Source organism: Garra rufa, chromosome 4, assembly GCF_049309525.1.
Source record: "Garra rufa chromosome 4, GarRuf1.0, whole genome shotgun sequence".
Taxonomy (NCBI): domain Eukaryota; kingdom Metazoa; phylum Chordata; class Actinopteri; order Cypriniformes; family Cyprinidae; genus Garra; species Garra rufa.
In genome coordinates, this window is record NC_133364.1 from 25,401,961 (window position 1) to 25,424,777 (window position 22,817).

Consider the following 22,817-nt stretch of genomic DNA (forward strand, 5'->3'; position numbering starts at 1 on the left):
GTGTGTGCGTGTGTACACAGCAAAAGGGCACAGGATCCATTTCCTCATGTTCCACTGTTTACCGTGAAATGTAATCACATTCCTGAGTGACTTCCTTCCTATGATCATCCATCTAGTTAGCTGTGCAAACACACCCACATGCTCAACATGGGCATCTGGGTAATCTCGGTATGTATGTATGTATTTATTTACAAAAAAAAGGATAATAAAAAATTATAAAAAAAAAAGGAATAACAAATTAGAGTTTTCACTATTTAATGTTATTACATTTATTATTTGTGACCCTGGACCACAAAACCAGTCATAAGAAGCACAGGTATATTTGTAGCAACAGCCAAGAATACATTGTATGGGTCAACATTTTTCTTTTATGCCAAAAATCAATAGTACAGTCATGGTCAAAAGTTTTGAGAATTATAAATATTGGAAATTGGAAAAGTTGCTGCTTAAGTTTTTATAATAGCAATTTGCATATACTCCAAAATGTTATGAAGAGTGATCAGATGAATTGCATAGTCCTTCTTTGCCATGAAAATTAACTTAATCCTGAAAAAAATGAATAATCCTTTCCACTGCATTTCATTGCTGTCATTAAAGGACCTGCTGAGATCATTTCAGTAATCGTCTTGTTAACTCAGGTGAGAATGTTGACGAGCACAAGGCTGGAGGTCATTATGTCAGGCAGATTGGGTTAGAATGGCAGACTTGACATGTTAAAAGGAGGGTGATGCTTGAAATCATTGTTCTTCTATTGTTAACCATGGTGACCTGCAAAGAAACGCATGCAGCCATCATTGCGTTGCATAAAAATGGCTTCACAGGCAAGGATATTGTGGCTACTAAGATTGCACCTAAATCAACAATTTATAGGATCATCAAGAACTTCAAGGAAAGAGATTCAATTCTTGTTAAGAAGGCTTCAGGGCATCCAAGAAAGTCCAGCAAGCGCCAGGATTGTCTCCTAAAGAGGATTCAGCTGCGGGATCGGAGTGCCACCAGTGCAGAGCTTGCTCAGGAATGGCAGCAGGCAGGTGTGAGCGCATCTGCACGCACAGTGAGGCCAAGACTTTTGGAAGATGGCCTGGTGTCAAGAAGGGCAGCAAAGAAGCCACTTCTCTCCAAAAAAAAAACCATCAGGGACAGATTGATCTTCTGCAAAAAGTATGGCGAATGGACTGCTGAGGACTGGGGAAAAGTCATATTCTCAGATGAAGCGTCTTTCCGATTGTTTGGGGCATCTGGAAAAAGGCTTGTCCGGAGAAGAAAAGGTGAGCATTATCATCAGTCCTGTGTCATGCCAACAGTAAAGCATCCTGAGACCATTCATGTGTGGGGTTGCTTCTCATCCAAGGGAGTGGGCTCACTCACAATTTTGCCCAAAAACACAGCCATGAATAAAGAATGGTACCAAAACACCCTCCAACAGCAACTTCTTCCAACAATCCAACAACAGTTTGGTGAAGAACAATGCATTTTCCAGCATGATGGAGCACCGTGACATAAGGCAAAAGTGATAACTAAGTGGCTCGGGGACCAAAACGTTGAAATTTTGGGTCCATGGCCTGGAAACTCCCCAGATCTTAATCCCATTGAGAACTTGAGGTCAATCCTCAAGAGGCAGGTGGACAAACAAAAACCCACTAATTCTGACAAACTCCAAGAAGTGATTATGAAAGAATGGGTTGCTATCAGTCAGGATTTGGCCCAGAAGTTGATTGAGAGCATGCCCAGTCGAATTGCAGAGGTCCTGAAAAAGAAGGGCCAACACTGCACATACTGACTCTTTGCATAAATGCCATGTAATTGTCGATAAAAGCCTTTGAAACGTATGAAGTGCTTGTAATTATATTTCAGTACATCACAGAAACAACTGAAACAAAGATCTAAAAGCAGTTTACTTTGTGAAAACTAATATTTGTGTCATTCTCAAAACTTTTGGCCACGACTGTATATTAAGTAAAGATCATGTTCCACAAAGATATCTTGTAAATTCCCTACCGTAAATATATCAGAACTTATACGCATTGCTAAGAACTTCATTTGGACAACTTTAAAGGCAATTTTCTCATATTTTGATGTTTTTTTGCACCCTTAGATTCCAGATTTATAAATAGTTGTATCTCGGCCAACTATTGTCCTATCCTAACAAACCATACATCAATGGAAATCTTATTTATTCAGCTTTCGGAATTGTATGACTGGTTTTGTGGTCCAGGGTCACATTTCACAATAACAACAACAATGATAAGTTCAACTATTATTAAAAACAAAACTGAACAAACCCCAAACTTTTAGTATAAAATCTCAGTGAGTAACTCATCCTGCACTTTATTAACTACAGAGGTGAACAACACCATAAATCATATGGCTTGTTCAGAAGAGGTGTGCTTTTACTTTTCTAAGCAATCTGATTTAATTTTAACTTGGCATAAAATAAAGCTGGCAAAAATCCCATAGACTTACATTGAAGCAGGAATCCGAGTCATATCTAGAGATTTGGAACTCTTTCAATTTGGACCAGCAAGCAACTACTTATTCCTAGCTTTGTCAACAAGTAGGAAAACAGCATTATGCTTTTGTCAATGATTCATAATTAAATGTTAATCCGATGCTGAACGCAGGCTAATTAGTAGGATGTTTAAAACACACAACATAATTATCATAGCACTGAATATTCTGAATTCATAATAAATACCCATTTTCTCATGGATTCTACAAGCATTCGTGGCCGTATGATCCATAAAACCAATCTTGTGTTGGCAGCTGGTAAAGCCGCTCTGCGTCACAGTACATTATCACTCGCATCAATCATGAATTGTGACCAAATCTTTTATAGATTAAGAAACATGTCATGCTGAGGGGGGAAAATTAAACAGCATCTTTCTCTTTTGTATCCCCCTTCATCTGGTTTCAGGTTCTTGTTTCAGTCCATCCTGGATGAGTCATTTCTCTCATTAGTGCTGCCACTCACAGGGGTACGAGCAGGGGGTAATGAGGGTAATTAACTCAACCGACACACTAACACACCAACACACACACACACACACACACACACACACACACACACACACACACACACACACACACACACACGTTTGTTTTTGTGAATTGTGGGGACATTCCATAGGCGTAATGGTTTTCATACTGTACAAACCGTATTTTCTATGGCCCTACACCTTCCCTACACCTAAACCTAGCCCTCACAGGAGACTGTGCATATCTTTACATTCTCAAAAAAACGTATTCTGTATGATTTATAAGCCTTTTGAAAAGTGGGGACATGGGCAATGTCCTCATAAGTCACCCTCTCCTTGTAATACCTATGTCATACCCATGTTATTACACAAATTTGTGTCCTGATATGTCACAAAAACACACACACACACACACACACACACACACACACACACACACACACACACACACACACACACACACACACACACACACACACACACACACATGTTGGGTTTACATGTTTTATGGGGACATTCCATTGGCGTAATGGTTTTTATACTGTACAAACCGTACTTTCTATCGCCCTACACCTACCCTACACCTAAACCTAGCCCTCACAGGAGATTGTGCACACTTTTACTTCCTCAAAAAAACTCATTGTGCATGATTTATAAGCCTGTTTCCTCATGGGGACCTGAGAAATGTCCCCACAAGGTCAAAATCTACTGGTATTCCTATCCTTGTGGGGACATTTGGTCCCCACAACGTGATGAATACCAGGTACACACACACACACACACACACACACACACACACACACACACACACACACACACACACACACACACACACACACACACACACACACACACACACACACACACACACACACACACACACACACTCCCTCAGTATCAAAACAACTCACAAGCAAGGTCAAAAAATAGTCTGTACTGCCAATACTCTACACAAAAACAGTAGCTGAAATTAGATCAGAAGAAAAAGGGAAGCTAATAAACAGCCTGTAGTTTGCGTTCCCCGGGTTATATTGTCTACACCACATCCTCCAGAGTGGCCAGGGATACACACACACACACACACACACACACAGAGAGAGAGAGAGAGAGAGAGAGAGAGACACGCACGTACATTTCTCCTGTGTGGTTGTCCAGCTATTTCAGGTGCCTTTACCGGCACTGCCATAGGTCTTTGTGTGATTTCTCTATTTCTGTCCTGATTGATGTTGAAGATGAAAGAATCGAGACTGTGAGGTGTAGAGCACTAGACAAGTGAACAACAGAAGAAAAATGTGGAATGGTGTAGGAAGCAGGGTGTATACCTAGCTTCAAACTGTGAAGAAAACACAAATAAACCTTAAAGCATTGATTCCCAGAACTTGTAGAGCTTTTGGTGAAAAGTTTGAGAATCGCTTTAAAAGAATAGTTTACCCAACAACAGAAAATTGTGTATACAGTCAGTGCCTTGCAAAATTATTCATACCCCTTCATTTTTTTCACATTTTGTTTTGTCGCAGCATTATGTTAAACTGCTTTAAATTACTTTTCCCACATCTACATCTCATACACCATAATGACAAAGCACAAAACAGGTTTGTAACAACTTTGCAAATTTATTAGAAATAAAAAAAAAACTGAAAAGATCCCGTTGCGTAAGTATTCATACCCTTTTCTGGGACGCTCAAAATTTAGCTCAGGAGCATTCATATTGCTTCTAGATGTTACTACACTTTGAGTGGAGTTAAACTGTGGCAAATTCATTTGAATGAGTATGATTTAGAAAGGCATACACCTCTCAGAAAAGGTCTAACAGCTAAAAAAAGCTTATCAGAGCAAAAACCAAGTCCTGAGGTCAAGATAACTGCCTGTAGAGCTCAGTGACAGACTTGCGTTAAGTCAATGATCTAGGGAGGAGTTCAGAAAAAAAATCTGCTGCATTGAAGAATGTAGCCTCCTTTATCCATAATGGAAGACGATTGGAACAACTAGGACTCTAGAAAATGTCTCCCAGCCCCCATCCAAGCTGACAGAGCTTGAGAGGCGAAAAGATCAGGCAAAGAATGGCAGATAATTGCCAAATGCAGATGTGCAAAGCTTGCCACATCATACCCAAAAAGACTTGAGGCTGTAAAGGTGCTTCAACTATCTACTGAGTTAAGAGTATGAATACTTATGCAATTAACTTATTTCAGTGTTTTATTTTTAATACATTTGTAAAATTTGCACATCTGGTTTTTACTTTGTCATTATTATGGTGTATGGAGTGTAAATTGATGTGGGGGAAAACTAATTTAAAGCAGTTTAACATAATGCTGCAACAAAATGTGAAAAAAATGAAGGGGTATGAATACTTTTGCAATCATTATTTATCCACTGGAACGCAATCATCACTGTTGGTGTTGTTTAAAAAGCAAAATATCTACTGTTTTTCACCCAACTCTGGTACTTTGAGAAATCGAATCCGATCTGGATAAAAATGTCTCTGTGTCTCATTTATTTTGACCTTTTCTGTAATGTGCAACTAAACCCAAGTTCTTATTATGTGATTATTAAATTCAGATCTTTTAGCCAGTTTTAAATATAGCAGCTAGTGGTTCAAGCACTGCTGGCTTCGTATCCCATGCAAAAAGAGGATCAAATCAATAAGAAGAGTAAATTATGGAATTGATCACTATATTAGCAGCAGTCAGCTAGGCCACAGCTCTGACAAATGACTCACAATTTTTTGCCATAGTTGTAAATGAACAGTTACTTGAACAGGATACTTTGAGTGTATCATCATTTGTCCATTTCAACAACAAAATTAAAGAATCATCCAAGAGCATCCAAAATAATCAAAACTGTTACACTATCAATAACAGCCACAATTTCTAAGGCTGAGAAAGGGTAACTTTAACAAAATGAGAAAAATAATACTCCAAGATACAGAAAATCGTCTTTTCTATCTTTTCTAATAAGAATTGATATAAATGATCTGTTCATCAAAGCTGTAACGGCTCAGTACATACACATGTATTACTTTTACAATGTCTTTATGGATTTTACGAAGCATCAAACTTTAAATGGACAGAAAATCTCAGAAATCTCTCAGGTTTCATTAAAATATCTTCTGCGTTTCAAAGATGAACAAAGGTCTTATGTGTTAAACCATCCCTTGAAGCATTCAGTACGCAAGACAAGTGCTCAGAATATACTATTTCAGTTTGTACTTCCACTGTAAATCTATTAACATGCTGTCTATGTAATCAAGTAAGGGTCAATGACCCGTCAGCTCATTATCATTCAATTTGCTGAAAGAAAAAAAATGTCCAGCTGGCTGGCTAAAGACTATGTAACACCATTACTGTTGTTTACTGGTTTGGTGTGGACTCCACAGGGGACACACTGTGTAATACAGTTAAATCTCTCAACTCAGCCGTCCCCCCGACATGGCAGCTGACCAATCCAATCGCCCCATAGTCTCCACAGCAACTGCACACTCTTAAATACACTCCAGTCCTCTAAAACACACCATCTGTGAGATTACAAGTCAAACTCCCATAAAGCCCTGTTCTTACAGGAACTTACTGCAGGATCGGAGTTGATCTGATGTGAATCAAGGACTTTCTTTAACTAGATCTCATGAAGCTCAAGCTGATTTCAAATCAGATTTGTAGAGCAATGTATCTACAAATAAAGCAGTCATGTAATATAATGTAAATGATGTCTCTTGCTGAAAAATGTACTAGAAAACCCATTAAAATGTACGTTATTTAAAAAATCCACATCGTTTTATACATATTTTGGACTATGGGGGCGCCATTATGACTACTGACACTACCTGTTGCTATTTTTACTACAACACAACTCGGAATACTCTACTCAGGTAATAAAACACTGATACGATGACTACAGCTACTGCAAGAGCTTACAGGTGGCGATGGATATAAGCGTAGGCTTAAACCAAATGTCGTACACTCTTAAAAACAAAGTTTACTGGCATTGATGTTTAATGAAGAACCTTAAATATCCGTGGAAACTTTCAAATGCAGAAAAGGTTCTTTATAGTCAAAAAAGGTTCTTTAGATTTTTAGAACTGTTCACTGAAAGGTTCTTTGGGGTACCAAAAATGAATCTACTATAGCATCACTGCAAAAACACCCTTCTGGAATCTTTATTTTTAAGAGTGTACCATGGATTTTTCCCCACATGGAGTCTAAACTTCCCTGAATATAAAGTATCCACACTAAGAAACTGCGGCATCAAGACAAGCGTCTGCATGTTTACATTCTGCCAGGATGACATCTAGTGTTTCTTATCTCTTCCGTTTGTAAGCTCTTTCAGTAGCTGTGGTTGACAAAAAGCCTCAAAGGCATCAGGGCTGAAGTGGAGAGAACAAAGACGCAGGTCTTTAGGAAGTTTTATTTATCCATAGGCATCGTTCCATTCTTTTCTCCTCTTCTTATCATTAGGAAAGCAGTGAAGACTTAAATCGCTTCTCTTGTTTCCCTTTGATTGACAATTATAACCAAAAGCCACACAATGTGGTATTGCATCAGAATTTTGTTTTACGAGTTGTGTATTCTGAGTTGTGCTGGGGTAAAAATAGCAACAGGTAGCGCCTGTAGCTCAAAGAATGCAGCCATTTCACGTCATCGGAAAAACGGTGTCCCCCATAGTCCAAAATTGTATAAAACAAAGTGGATTTTTTAGGTAACGCGAGTCTTTAAAGGAGTTCACTTCCAGAACAAAAATTTACAGATAATTTACTCATCTTGTCCTTTTTTCTTCAGTCATAAAAAAAAATATGTTTTTTGAAGAAAACATTTTAGGATTTCTCTCCATATAGTGGAATATCTATGGTGTCAGCAAGTTTGAATTTCTAAAAAAGCAGTTTAAATGCAGCTTCAAAGAGCTCTAAACGATCTCAGCCGAGGAAGAAGGGTCTTATCTAGCGAAACAATTGGTTATTTTCTAAAAAAAAAAAAAAGAAAAAAAGACAATTTATATACTTTTTAACCTCAAATGCTCGTCTTGTCCAACTCTGCCTGTACTCTGTGTATTCCGGTTCAAGACAGTTAGGGTATGTCGCAAAACTCCAATCACATTTTCTCCTCCAACTTCAAAATCGTCCTACACTCTTAAAAATAAAGGTGCTTTAAAAGGTTCTTCACAGCGATGCCATTGAAGAACCATTTTTGGTTCTACAAAGAACCATTCAGTCAAAGGTTCTTTAAAGAACCATCTATTTCTTACCTTTTCTTCATCTGAAGAACCTTCTTTCACCGCAAAGAACCTTTTGTCAAACAGGTTCTTCAGATGTTAAAGATTCTTTATGGAACCATTTAGACCAAAAATGTTCTTCTATGGCATCATGAAGCACCTCCCAGTACATCGCTGAAGAAGTACTGACCCAAGCGTTTACAAAGTGAACATGCAAAGAAGATCAAACGCCCTTTACAAAAAAAAAAAAGCGACGTAGGACGATTTTGAAGTTGGAGGAGAAAATCAGATGTTTTTTGACATGCCCTAACTGTCTTGAACCAAAATACACAGAGTACACACAGAGTTAGACAATACAAGCATTTAAGGTTGAAAAGTATATAAATTGTATTTATTTTTTTTATTTTTTAGAAAATAACCATTCGTTTCGACCTTTCTTCCTTGGCTGGGATCGTTTAGCCTCCTGAAATGTTTTCCTCAAAAAACAGAATTCCTTTGCGACTGAAGAAAGAAAGACATGAACATCTTGGATGACACGAGGGTGAGTAAATTCTTTGTAAATTTTTGTTCTGAAACTGAACTTCTCCTTTAATGGGTTTTCTACAACATATTTAGTAAGAATTGAGAACATTTCCGATACATTAAGGCATACAAGTCTTAATACCTGAAGTGAACTCCTAATATTGAAGGTGTGAGGTACTGTAAATTAATGAATAAATGCAAACTATGTTTTTACTTTTTCACATATGTTGCTGAATAATTTACTATTTGCCACAAGGTGAGGTGTTATGTTGATGACGTATGTACTCACTCATACTGGGATGCTGGGAGTTGGTAGGGGTGTGTGGTCCAGGTGAGGTTCTTCTCAACAGCTATTCTCCTCAAGGCACTCATGACCTGTACACATCCAAAAAATACCTCCTTAATAACACCAAAACCGTTGTGAATGTAAAAATGACAAGCAATTGGTGTAGAAACACATACAAAAACCTCCCGAATCGATACTAAAACAAGCAAGAGAAAATCCAGCTGAAAACCACAGCATTCCAGTCAGCCAGCCAAATGCACTGAAGCAGTGTTATCTCCCAAAGAGAGCACAGATAACATTCCTCCATCCAAATCAGATGTGATCCAGGAATTGTAAGCGCATAGAAAGCTAAAGCACATAATCCATAAAAAAACTCCTGTCACTGAAGAGGTTTCAGTTTTCATATGAGTGCCATTTACAAGACTGTGAGTCAATGCTATCAGTGTCATAAAACATTTTTTTACTGATCTGGCATAAGATCATCTTAATATCAAACGTATTATGATAATGATATTGTTGTTGCAACAAATATAGTTACAAGTACTTACAGACACACCCAAACTGTAATAGTTATGTACTTAATTAAATACGTATTAAATACTTAAAATGTATGAATGATATTGCTATCATATGACAACAGCTTTTTTCCCGCAAGGCCAAAATCTTGAACCACGATATGCATATTTTAATCATGGCAGTGACATCACCAAATTGTAATTAGGTTTGTGACTACACCAAATTATAATACTGAACAAAGTACTTTTCATTTTCCCTTAATAACATTGTAGTAAAAAAAAAAAAAAAAAAAAAACTACTACATGTATTTGTTTACTTGTTTGTTTTTTAATCCCGTGGTTATTCTTTGCCTACTCTAATGACCCAAACCATACTCGAGTCATTCAAATGTAAATTATTAGTTTCTTATGTCATTAATGTTTTTTAACAGTAATATTTGTAATGTTTCTTGAAGAAGTCTCTGCTTTTCTCTGCTCACTAAACCTGCATTTATTTGATCCACAGCAAAAACAGTAAAATGTTAACACATTTTTACTATTTTAAAATAACATTCCTATTTGAATATATTTTAAGATGTAATTTATTTTAGAATTTTTCTATTTGATTGATATTAAAGCTGAATTTTTAGCATTACTCCAGCCACATGATTCTTCCGAAATCATTCTAATATTCTGATTCTTTATTGTTGTTGTTGTTATTTTTTTAGGTTTCTTTGATGTTCAGAAGAACAGCATTTATATGAAATAGAAATTATAAATGTCTTTATCATCACTTTTGATCAATTTAAAACATCCTTGCTAAATAAAAATATTAAATTATAAATTTATAAATTATAAATGGTCTTTGGATCTTTATATTCATCTAAGAATTCTGAAAAAATATATAACTGTTTGAAATATTGATGATAATAATAATAATAAACTTTTCTTAAACAGCAAATTATTAGAATGATTTATGAAGGATCATGTGACACTGAAGTCAGATTATTGGTGCCGATATTAAGCATTTTTATAGTTATTGGTATCAGTCATTTTCAAAAATTAAATAATTTACAAGCATTTAAAGAAAGTTTTTGTCAGAGCCCTTGTTATTCTTAATTTTGACATTAATTTTAATTTTTACGCCAGACATATCGGTTTAAGATATCGGTTATCGGTTTACTTGATCTGTAATAATATCGTCATCGGTAATTACAATTGGAAGTTGTAAAGTCAGAATTGCAAGATATAAACTCCTAATTGCAAGTTATGAGGAAAAAAGTAAGAATTGCCCGTTTATCTCGCAATTCTGACTTTATAACTTGCAACTGTGAGTTTATATCACACAATTCTGACAAAAAGTCAAAACAATGAGTTTATATCTTGCAATTCTGACTTTATAACTTGCAATTGCGAGTTTATATCACACAATTCTTAGAAAAAAGTACACATTGCCTGTTTATATCTCACAATTCTGACTTTATAACTTGCAACTGTGAGTTTATATCACACAATTCTGACAAAAAGTCAAAACAATGAGTTTATATCTTGCAATTCTGACTTTATAACTTGCAACTGTGAGTTTATATCACACAATTCTTAGAAAAAAGTACATATTGCCTGTTTATATCTCACAATTCTTACTTTATAACTCACAATTACTTTCTAAATTTCCAATTTTACTTAAAAACAGGTACAAAATCTGTAGAATATGGTTCAAATGTTAGCAATAAAGGTTGTGAATTGCACACAGAGTAGCTACGGTAGCCGACAAAGGACAAAGATGTCGTCGTCTGAGACAGAAGAAAGCAGCCAGTATTAAATTAAGGAATTATATTTACTTTATTATTCAGTAAACTTATATATTATTGTGAATATTATTGTTACTTCAAATGGTCTTAAAATGGCCAAAGAATATTATTTTACTAACTTATTAATTTTAAGTTAAATTGTGCTTTGTTGGTAGGCTATAATGTCTACTAGAATGTTAAATGGAAAGTAAATATTTTTTAAAATGTTGATTTTTTTTTTTTTTTGTTTGTTTTTTGTTTTTTTGAAAAGACAAAACTGTTAAAAGCACATTTTGGCCATTTAATTAATGCGACGGTGAACATTTTTGGCAAAATACATCACTCGAAAAACCATGTTCGGTAATAGGCCTTCTGCCCAGTGTTTAATTTTGTTCAGCTTCTGCCAAGAATTTTCATTCTGGTGCATCCCTATTATATTGTACTGCACCTTTAAGTGGAACTCTTTGGGACTTTCCACCAATTTTATCATCCACCTGGCAAAAGTAACCTGATTGGTTATAAAAGTATCCGCACACCTCCTCAACAGTCAAAAACTGACATGTCAATCAGCTCAAACAAAGAGAGGAATTTTTTTTAAGTATCACAGGGAAGTCGACACTCTTCAGGAAGTCAGCCAAAAATGGCTTACTTATTGTCTCTAAACATTAAGCTCGGATAGAAGGAAAAAAAAAATCAATCTTAAACTTAAAAGCTTTAAAAAAAATGTGTGATTACATAAGACCCCATGAAAGCTTATTTCCCCACCCTGCACCAAACCCAATCCACACACACACACACACACACACACACACACACACACACACACACACACACACACACACACACACAGTGATGATATCAGGACAGTACTATCAGGCTCGCTGTCATGACCCAGTGTGAGAGAGCTAACCGCTACTCCCACCCTTCCTGCCTTTTCTTATTTTAACCATCTCGCTCCTTCATTTAAAATGACTAATAACCCCTCTCAAGTACACACCACCCCTGCCTCCTGCAGTCACCATTCAGCATAGAGTAATGATCAGTTTCATTGTATGTGTATGTGGATGATAGTAATGGGACAGCAGCGAGAGGAGGTAATCACTGTAATAAGTTGATGCAAACCGGGTGGAGGTGACAGGAAATGATAAGGGCCGATCCGGGATGGGAATAAGATCTCCCATCACATGCTTGTGTGATGAGCGAATTTTGAGTTAAAGGAATAGCTAAAAATATGAAAATTCTGTCATTATTTACTTATTTACTTTAGTATAAATTCAAACCTCCGTTTTTGTGATACAGTGGAAGTAAACTATGGAAGTCCGTTTCCATTACTGAGTAAAAATAAAAAAGGTAATTGATAAAAGACTTTTTTCTCACAATTGTAAGGTATAAACTTACAACTGCAAGTTATATAGCCAGAATTGCATGATATAAACTAGCAATTTGGAGAAAAAAGTTGGAATTGCGAGTTTATATCACAAACATTTGCGAGTTGATCAATTCAGATTTTATAACTTGCAATTGTGAGTTTGTATCATGCAATTCTGAAAAAAAAGTCAAAAGTGCAAGTTTATATCTTGCAATTTAGACTTTTTAACTCGCAATTGCTAGTATATATATATCATGTAATTCTGGGAAAAAAAGGGTCAGAATCACCTGTTTATATTTTGGCAATTCTGTCTTTATAACTTGCAAATGTGAGTTTATATCACACAATTCTGAGAAACAGTCAAAATTGCCTGTTTATCTTGCAATTCTGACTTTATGACTTGCAATTGCAAGTTTATATCATGCAGTTTTGAGAAAAAAAGTCAAAATTGTGAGTTTATATTTTGCATTTCTGATTTTATAACTCGCAACTGCAGGTTTATATCACGCAATTCTGAGAAAAAAGTCAGAATCGCCTGTTTATATCATGCCATTCTGACTTTATTGTTTGCAAATGAGAGTTTATATCATGCAATTCTGAGAAAAAAAGAAGTCTAAATTGTGTTTATATCTTGCAAATTCTAATTTTATAACTCGCAATTCTGAGAAAAAAAGTCAGAATCGTCTATTTATAGCTCAATTCTGACTTTATAATTTGCAGTTGCCAGTTTACATTACAGAATTTCTGAGAAAAAGTCAAAATTGCCTGTATATCTTGCAATTTTTCGCTTTATAACTTGCAATTGTGAGTTTATATCACACAATTCAGAGAAAAAGTCAGAATGTTTATCCTCCTGTTTATATTTCGCAATTCTGAATTTAGCAATTGAATAACTAGCAATTGCACATTTATATTTACTTTTTTTTACTTTAAAACTTGCCATTTCAAGTTTACATCATGCAATTCTGAGAAAAAAGTAAAAATTGTGAGTTTATATCTAGCAATTCTGACTTTATAACTTGCAATTGCAAGTTTATATCACACAATTCAGAGAAAAAAAGTCAGAATCTCCTGTTTATATCTCAATTCTGACTTCATTATTTGCAGTTGAGTGTTTATGTCATACATTTCTGAGAACAAAAAGTCAAAATTGTGAGTTTATATCTCTCAATTCCTGACTTTATAACTTGCAACTGCGAGTTTATATCATGCAATTCTGAGAAAAAAGTAAGAATTGCCTTTATATATTTCACAATGCAGACTTTATAACTTGCAATTGCAAGTTTATATCACAAAATTCTGAGAACAAAGTCAGAACTGGAAGTTTATATCTCGCAATTCTGAGAAAAAGAAAACAGAATTGCAAGATATAAACTTACAATTGCGAGAAAAGAAGTCAGAATTGTAAGATAAAGTCAGAATTAACTTTTTTCCCCTAGTGGCGGAAATAGGCTTCAAAAAACAGTGACAAAAAGTGACAAAAAAAACCCCATAAAATTGTCATAACAGCAGTATATACCAATGCCATACCAATAACTTGGAGACTATTATAGTTTTTTATTAATATTTTGAATTAGTTTTTATTTTTATATTTTCAGTTTAGTTATAGTTTTAGCGATTTTTTTTTATATGTATACATAGTTTTCTTTTTTTGTACAGGTTTAGTTTTAGTCGACTATAATAATCCCAGGCAATACATCTTTTACACTATAGTTGAAGCAGTTTATAATATTTATAACACTATAAATATTTCCTTCCATTTTCAATAAACAGGCTTAAATTTCAGCCTGCTCCTCACACAGAGCTACTGTTTAGGAGATTTGTAATACTGAGTACAAGTTGTACAATTTTAGCCTTTTTTTAGTTTGACTGGTCACTATCTGTCATCACTGTAAGTAAAAGACTGAGCAGTCTCCAAAACATTGTTTGTGTTCCATGGAAAAAGGAAAGTCACATGGGTTTGGAACAACATTCGGGTGAGTAAATGATGACAGAATGTTCATTTTCACGTGAACTATCCCTTTCAGATCACATGAAACCACCAGCCAGGTGAGCAAGAGAGAGGGAGAGGGAGAACTCTGGAAAGCTGGTCTTAACGCTGGGATTACTGTGGCCATATGTTCACATTTTGTGTGCTGTGAATAGCATGACACAAGGAGGAACAACCACAGGAGAGTGAACTTTACCTTGTACATTCAACACAAGACACATCATATTCCTTTTAACATCTGAATATGTGTGCATGTTTGTGTGTGTGGGCTGACTGCCTCGTTTTGCGCCAGACCGGTTCTCTGTGCCAGTGGGCATCAATACCAGCACCGGCCGACCCACAGTGCCAGGGCAGCAGCTCAGGAATGTGAAGACCTTTAGCGCTGTCTTTACATGCATGTGGGCCTCATTTCTAACTAACATTAACTAATGGAAACTTATTGTAAAGTGTTACCATGTTTCTTTTGTAAAAGTGAGAGAGAGCTGTTTTGTTCTTTGTTCTTAAAGTTGTCCCAAACTTTTGGATAGAACTGTCAAAATCTATGTTTAATTTAGTAGAGGTCAACTACTTTTTTACATTAAAGGATATTATTGTCTGTTATGGAAACAAAACTAACAAAGGTATTGAATGCATTGTTAATTAATTTATATTGCTGGCACAATTGTTGATACATAAGCAAAAATGTTTAAATTGTTTGTGTTGTTTATTTTGAATTTCTTATGTCCTCTCTGAAATTGTAAACAAACAAAAAAATCGTTAACATGCAATTGTATGCAATTTATGCAAAAACTTGTTTCGGCTTTCAAAAGAAAAAAAAACAAAACAAAACGAAATACCATAAATCGTAAGTTGAGAAGTTGATTCACAAATCTGTTCTTTTAAACAGTCTGTTTTGATAATAGATGTAAAACATTTCATTAGACAGATGACGTAAATCATGAAAGATATGAAAATTATCCATTTGCATAATTTCTCAAAATTAAAAAAAAAATACACAATATTAAAATTCTATATAAAATGTTAATATTAAGATTCCATACTATTTTGACTAAATAAAGCAGCTGCTGATTTACTGCTTTTGTTTTGAATCAGCTACAATAGTTGTTTGGTCGAATTGATCTGGTCTGAAGAAAAAAAAAAAAACATACAAAACAAAACAAAACGCAAAGCAAAGCAAGACAAAACATAAAACCAAACCAAAACAAAATGCAAAGCAAGACAAAACATAACTAACCAAAACAAAACAGAACAAACCAAAACAAATTTACATTTGACAAAACATAACCAAAGCAAGACCTAACCAAAGGAAACTAAAACAAAATGCAAAGCAAGACAAAAAAAAAATAAATAAATAATAAATGCAAAGCAAGACAAAACATAAAACCAAACCAAAATGCAAAGCAAGACAAAACATAAAACTAAACCAAATCAAAATGCAAAGCAAGACAAAACAACATAAAATGAAACCAAAACAGTCAAAATGCAAAGCAAGACAAAACAACATAAAATGAAACCAAAACAGTCAAAACGCAAAGCAAGACAAAACAACATAAAATGAAACCAAAACAGTCAAAATGCAAAGCAAGACAAAACATAAAACTAAACCAAATCAAAATGCAAAGCAAGACAAAACAACATAAAATGAAACCAAAACAATCAAAATAGAAAGCAAGAGAAAACATAAAACTAAACCAAACCAAAACGCAAAGCAAGACAAAACAACATAAAATGAAACCAAAACAATGAAAATGCAAAGCAAGACAAAACATAAAACTAAACCAAAACAAAACGCAAAGCAAGTCAAAACATAACAAAACAAAAAACAAAAACAAAATGCTAAGACAACACATAATACCAAACCAAAACGCAAAGCAAGATAAAACATAACCAAAACAGAAAAAATAATGCAAACCAAACTGAAACACTAAGCAAGACAAAACATAACAAAACCAAACCAAAACATAAGACAAAACATAAAACCAAAACAAAACACAAGACAAAAAATTAAACTAATCCAAACCAAAACAAAACATAGCAAGACAAAATATAACAAAACCAAAAATAAAACAAAACAAATGCAAAGCAAGACAAAACATAACCAAACCAAAAGGCAAAGACAAAACATAAAACCTAACCAAAACAATATGCAAGACAAAACATAAAACTAAATCAAACCAACAAAATGCAAAGCAAGACAAGACATAAAACCAAAACAAAACAAAGTGCAAGACAAAACATAAAACTAAACCAAAACAAATGCCAAAACAAAACACAAAGCAAACCAAAAGCGCAAAGACAAAATATATTTAAAACCAAACCAAAGCAAAACGAAATGCAAAGCAAGACATAACCAAAGCAAAGGAAAACAAACAAACAAACAAACAAAACTCTCCACTGTTTACTGCAAGCACATAAAAAAAAAGAAAAATATAGAGATATTAGCTACATCGGTCTTCCCAAATGGCAAGTAACTAGACAACAATGGCAGTGTGTGTGCGAATGTGTGATTTTGGGTAGAGAGAGGAGTCTCACAAAAGTAATAATGGCTTCCTACAGCAGTGCCCACCAGAGAACTAGTCTAATGTACCAGCTATGAAAGCTTTGCTCCATTTTGTTGCCATGGCACATCCTCCCCCGCACACGCAGGAAGTGATCTATCCTTATCTGTGTGCTAAACCAGTTGAGTTCCTCATCAGCTCCCCTCTACCTCTCCAGCTGAAGCCATCCATCAAACATCTGTGTGTGTTTCAGCTATTAGATTGTCTCTTACTTTATTCACAGCAGTTGGGAGAACAATAAAGGCTTCAGGGATGCTGCTGCTGTGACAAGTCTGGGGCTTTCAGACTGTTTTTTTTTTTTTGCTTTTTAATAGCCTTGTAATAACACCCCCATCATTTAATCTGCACTGGGGTCAATGCTTTAAGGTTTACACGCTTAAACACTGCAGAAATAAACTTAACGCCATTTTAATTCCCAAAATATATACTACCAGTCAAAAGTTTGTTTGTTTTGTTGGGCTTTGGTTTAGTTGTATGTTTTGTCTTACATTTTGTTTTGGTTTGGTTTTGTTATGCTTTATCTTGCTTTTGGTTTGGTTTTGTCTTGCTTTGCGTTTTGTTTTGTTTTGGTTTTATGTTTTGTCTTGCTTTGCGTTTTTGTTTGGTTATGTTTTGTCTTTCTTTGCATTTGTTTTGTTTTTGTTATGTTTTGTCTTGCTTTTGGTTTGGTTTTGTCTTGCTGTTCATTGTTGTTGTTTTTTTTTGTTATGCTTTATCTTGCTTTTGGTTTGGTTTTGTCTTGCTTTGTGTTTTGTTTTGTTTTGGTTTTATGTTTTGTCTTGCTTTGCGTTTTGGTTTGGTTATGTTTTGTCTTTCTTTGCATTTGTTTTGTTTTGGTTTGGTTATGTTTTATCTTGCTTTTGGTTTTGTTTTGTCTTGCTGTGCATTGTTTTGTTTTTTTTGGTTGGTTTTGTTATGCTTTGTCTTGCTTTTTGTTTGGTTTTGTCTTGCTTTGCGTTTTGCTTTGGTTTGGTTTTATGTTTTGTCTTGCTTTGCGTTTTGTTTTGGTTTTATGTTTTGTCTTGCTTTGCGTTTTTGTTTGGTTATGTTTTGTCTTTCTTTGCATTTGTTTTGTTTTGGTTTTGTTATGTTTTGTCTTGCTTTTGGTTTGGTTTTGTCTTGCTTTGCATTGTTTTTTTTTTTTTTTTTGGTCTTGTTATGCTTTATCTTGCTTTAGGTTTGGTTTTTTCTTGCTGTGTTTTTTTTTTGTTTGGTTTTGTTATGCTTTGTCTTGCTTTTGGTTTGGTTTTGTCTTGCTTTGTGTTTTGTTTTGGTTTTATGTTTTGTCTTGCTTTGCGTTTTGGTTTGGTTATGTTTTGTCTTTCTTTGCATTTGTTTTGTTTTGGTTTTGTTATGTTTTATCTTGGTTTTGGTTTTGTTTTGTCTTGCTTTGCATTGTTTTTTTTTTGGTTGGTTTTGTTATGCTTTGTCTTGCTTTTGGTTTGGTTTTGTCTTGCTTTGCGTTTTGGTTTGGTTATGTTTTGTCTTTCTTTGTGTTTTGTTTTGGTCTTGTTACATTTTGTCTTGCTTTGCGTTTTGTTTTGGTTTTATGTTTTGTCTTGGTTTGCGTTTTGGTTTGGATATGTTTTGTCTTTCTTTGCATTTTTTTTTTGTTTGTTTTGGTTTTGTTACGTTTTGTCTTGCTTTGTGTTTTGTTTTGGTTTTGTTACGTTTTGTCTTGCTTTGTGTTTTGTTTTGGTTTTGTTTTATGGTTTGTCTTGCTTTGCGTTTTAGTTTGGTTTTATGTTTTGTCTTACTTTGCTTTTTTTTGTTTGGTTATGTTTTGTCTTTCTTTGTGTTTGTATTGTTTTGTTGTTGTTATGGTTTTTCTTCCTTTGCGTACATTTGTTTATTACAAAATATATTTTGTAATAATGCTGTTCTTCTGAACTTTTTTTTTTGTTTTGTTTTTAACATAATAATAAGACATGTTTTTGAACAGCAAATCAGAGTATTAGAATGATTTCTGAAGGATCATGTGACAGGAGTAATGATTTTTAAAATTCAGCTTTGAAATCACAGGACTAAATTACATTTTAAAATATATTCAAATAGACATGAGTTATATTGAATAGTAAAAATATAAAATATAAACTATATATAAAATATAAAATAAATGTTTATACTTATTATTTAAAAAACCACAAACAAAAAATATTCTTAAAAGACTGTTTTGAATGTGTACCTTTTTTATTTACTATATTTACTGTGCATAATATAGTAGCTGTTAACCTAATAATCTGCTGCATAATTATATAAAAAAAAGACATTGTTTTACATTAAATGCACTGTATAAAAATTGTAACCAAAATCGAAAGTTGCATTTTCTGAAAAGCAAACTATATACATGTATAAACTATTTATAATTTATTCTTGACCACTGTATTGACCTTCCATGATATTATGAAATATGTATAAGTACTTGCAATGTACTTTACAGTTTTAACTCTGTCTGGCCGCTAATGCACCGCAATTTCCCTCATGAGATCAATAAAGAACATTTAACATAATACATTCTATCTAATCAATTGTAAGCACATTTAAGCACAAAATCCAATTGTTTTAAGCATGAACACAAATGTATAGTTTGTTTTAACTAATATAACTGCCTTTATTTTCTAGTTTGTTTTCTTTTATGATCATTTTAAATAGATGAAGCTTGTTTCTTGTGAATTTAACACATGTACTGTACGTTTATCGCTCTGTATCACACATGTTCACTTACAGCTGTGAAAGCTGATGTTGGTATGGCTCTGCTCTATATAACAGGACAGTGATGTGTGTGGTCAGCACATGCGCATGTGCATATGGGTATGCGAAACACACAGCTCAGCAGAATGTGAGACATGAAAACACACACTCACCCAAAATAGGATCCGCACTGATTTATATAAACTACCCTGACAAAATATATAAATTATGATCAATTAGTAATGTAATATACCTAATTAGGCAGTGATTCATGAGGTGTGCTTTGACTGCATCATGTAGTAAAATGCCTCTGACAAAAACTATAATTTAGCAATCATGTTTCTGGAATTTGCTTACATATCTAGAGTATTTACATTGTAGCGCATTGTAAATAATCAGGAAGAGACATTGTAATACCACAATACTTTTTACTAGCACATCTCATGAAACGAGCTAACGTATTTCAACAGTGATTTAAACCCGGAATAGATTTGTTTTGTAAATGTTAAACTTTATAAATTAAAATAAAGACGTGAAATTCTCGCTTCTCCACAATTAATTTACATACCAAAACATTTAAAGGCATTCGGGACATCTCATGAACGGCAGCGCGCAGAGCCAATCAACGCTCTGCAGCTGTATTCTCAGCCAATCAGCGTGCGTGGTTTGTGTTATGAACAGCCCATCAGCATCAATCCTGCTGCTGGAGGCCGTCCGAGCATTTGGCTCGCTAGGCCTCATTGAATACAATTATAAACAACTTTAGAGTAAATAACGCTGTGTTTCTCTCTGTAGGAGTTAATAAACATATACAACCAAGCACATCGCCCTATCTCCAGGATTTAAACTCCCTTTAAAGGTCTCGGTTGACTCTGTGGGCTCAAACTGCCCCGCTAGCGCTACTTTAGCACAGAAAACAAACCGAACTTCATCCAGATCAATATCTCCCGATCACAGTTGATCAATAATACGCGTTTACCTTTGTAGCTCGCGTCCGCGCTCCGCTTACATCCCTTCAGCCGATTCTGTGGCGTAAATGCGAGCGGAATACACGCATTGTCCCGCATCAGGAAGTCCGCGGTGTTCCCGCTGAAGTGAGTGAGTGAGTGCGCTTGCTATGGAAACCCCTGCAGCAGCAGCTCAGGTGCTCGCGCGCCGCCCGCCAAACACTGCCCACAACATCACAATGCAATAGTCATGCAGTTACTGTACATACCTGTCTTGAGTGTAATGGGTTTACTGTGATGTACAGCCCTTCTAGTGCATATCATTTTTAGTTATTTAAGTTAGCCCGTTAAATTCAGCATAATTTAGACAGGAAAATGTCATGGAGTTATTAATACTAACGACATATTAATAATATATACATATAATTTATTTCTAACGCATAATTTAACATATTATATCAAGGGTTGCAGCGGTATATATGTCAAGCAAAAACATTAGCTACTGCCATGGTCCTTCTTGTTTAAATGTATATTTTGCATAAATAAAGCAACAGAAACTCTGACAGTGTCTATAATATGTGCTGTTGTGATTGATGTTTCTGAATATCTTTTGTAAAATTTAATGCTGCCTGTCTTGGTGTGTTAGTTTATTCTTATAATGCCTAGGTGTCCTGATGATCTTGCTTTTTACAATTTAATGAGACCATCTGGTGGTTAAAGTATGTAACTACAACTTTCACTTCTAAAAGTATAGCTCGCTCGAAAATGACAACCCTCGTGTCATTCCAAACTCGTAAGACCTTCCTTCATCTTTGGAATACAAATAAAGATGTTTTTGATGAAATCCCTGCGTAGATGACGCAACTGACACGTTCAAGGCCCAGAAAGGTAATAACGGCATCGTTAAAATATTCCATGTGACAACAGTGGTTCAACTGTAATGTTATGAAGCTACAAGCATATTTTTTTTGTGCACAAAGAAAACAAAAATAACTTTATTTAACAAGTTCTTATCTTCTTTGTCAGAAAGCCGCCTGTTCACAAGAGTATCATGACGGACAAAACCAGCATTCTGATGTAGAATGTCCATCTACCTTAGTTCATCGTCTGTATAGTCTGGTTCAAATATGTAAGGCTGGGCAAAAAATTGCAAGTCATCCTCTCTGTAGAAATCTTTAGACATGTTTACAAGACTGTTTTATGTTCAGTGTGTCTTATTCTGTTTGTAAATCAGGCGCAGTGCATTTGGGTTCTACCTCAGAATGCAACAGACCTCACAAGCATATTATCGATATCCTTACTACCTTCCAGGGCCTTGAAATTACGTTGTTGTCTATGCAAGGTCAGAAAGCTCTTGGATTTCATCATAAATATCTTAATTTGTGTTCTGATGATGAATAAAGGTCTTACATGTTTGAAACTGTTAATGACAACATTTGCATTTTTGAGTGAACTATCTCTTTAAAACACGATTACATTTTATTTTAGTGCTGTTGTTATAATGTAGGCTAATTACTCATAAGTACTGAGTAATATTTATTAACATCAGCTTATTATAGAGTTAGCGTTTGGTTTAGGTTTGTTGCTTGTAGTCATACATATTTTACTGTTTACTAAGTACAGACAATGTAACAAGCACACTATAAAATAGTTAAACTATAACCCTTTTTTTGTGGTTGTGTGTATATGGGTTTATAGAATCATATAGTATTATGTCAGCATGTTCATATTATATGAGCAAGTGACGTACAATCCATAATTTTGTGATAATTTCACGGACCTTTTGTCACTGTACTTACTGTAGCTTAGACAAATCCAGCGATGAAAAGTCTTTGTCTCCAAACGTTTTCTCTTTGGTCGTGTGTTGCCATTGTTTGTTTGCCTTTACATGTAGTAACTTTAAGTTTAACGTTAAGAATGTAATACCCGCCGAAATATTTTGATATACACTGTGGTATTGGAGGATTACGGATATGTTATGCAAAAGCATTTA

The 22,817-nt window shown here is 34.7% G+C and overlaps 1 protein-coding gene across 1 annotated transcript in view; it reads right to left on the reverse strand.

Moving 5' to 3' along the window:
• Window positions 1–20,984, reverse strand: part of usp6nl (USP6 N-terminal like) — an 81,187-nt gene extending 60,203 nt beyond the window's left edge. The window contains exons 1-2 of the mRNA XM_073838897.1: window positions 20,857–20,984; window positions 8,989–9,074 (exon numbers count right to left, since the gene is read on the reverse strand). Coding sequence (XP_073694998.1) covers window positions 8,989–8,992 — 4 coding nt within the window. The 5' untranslated portion in view covers window positions 8,993–9,074; window positions 20,857–20,984. The remainder of the gene's footprint in view (window positions 1–8,988; window positions 9,075–20,856) is intronic.
• Window positions 20,985–22,817: the final 1,833 nt, after the last annotated feature.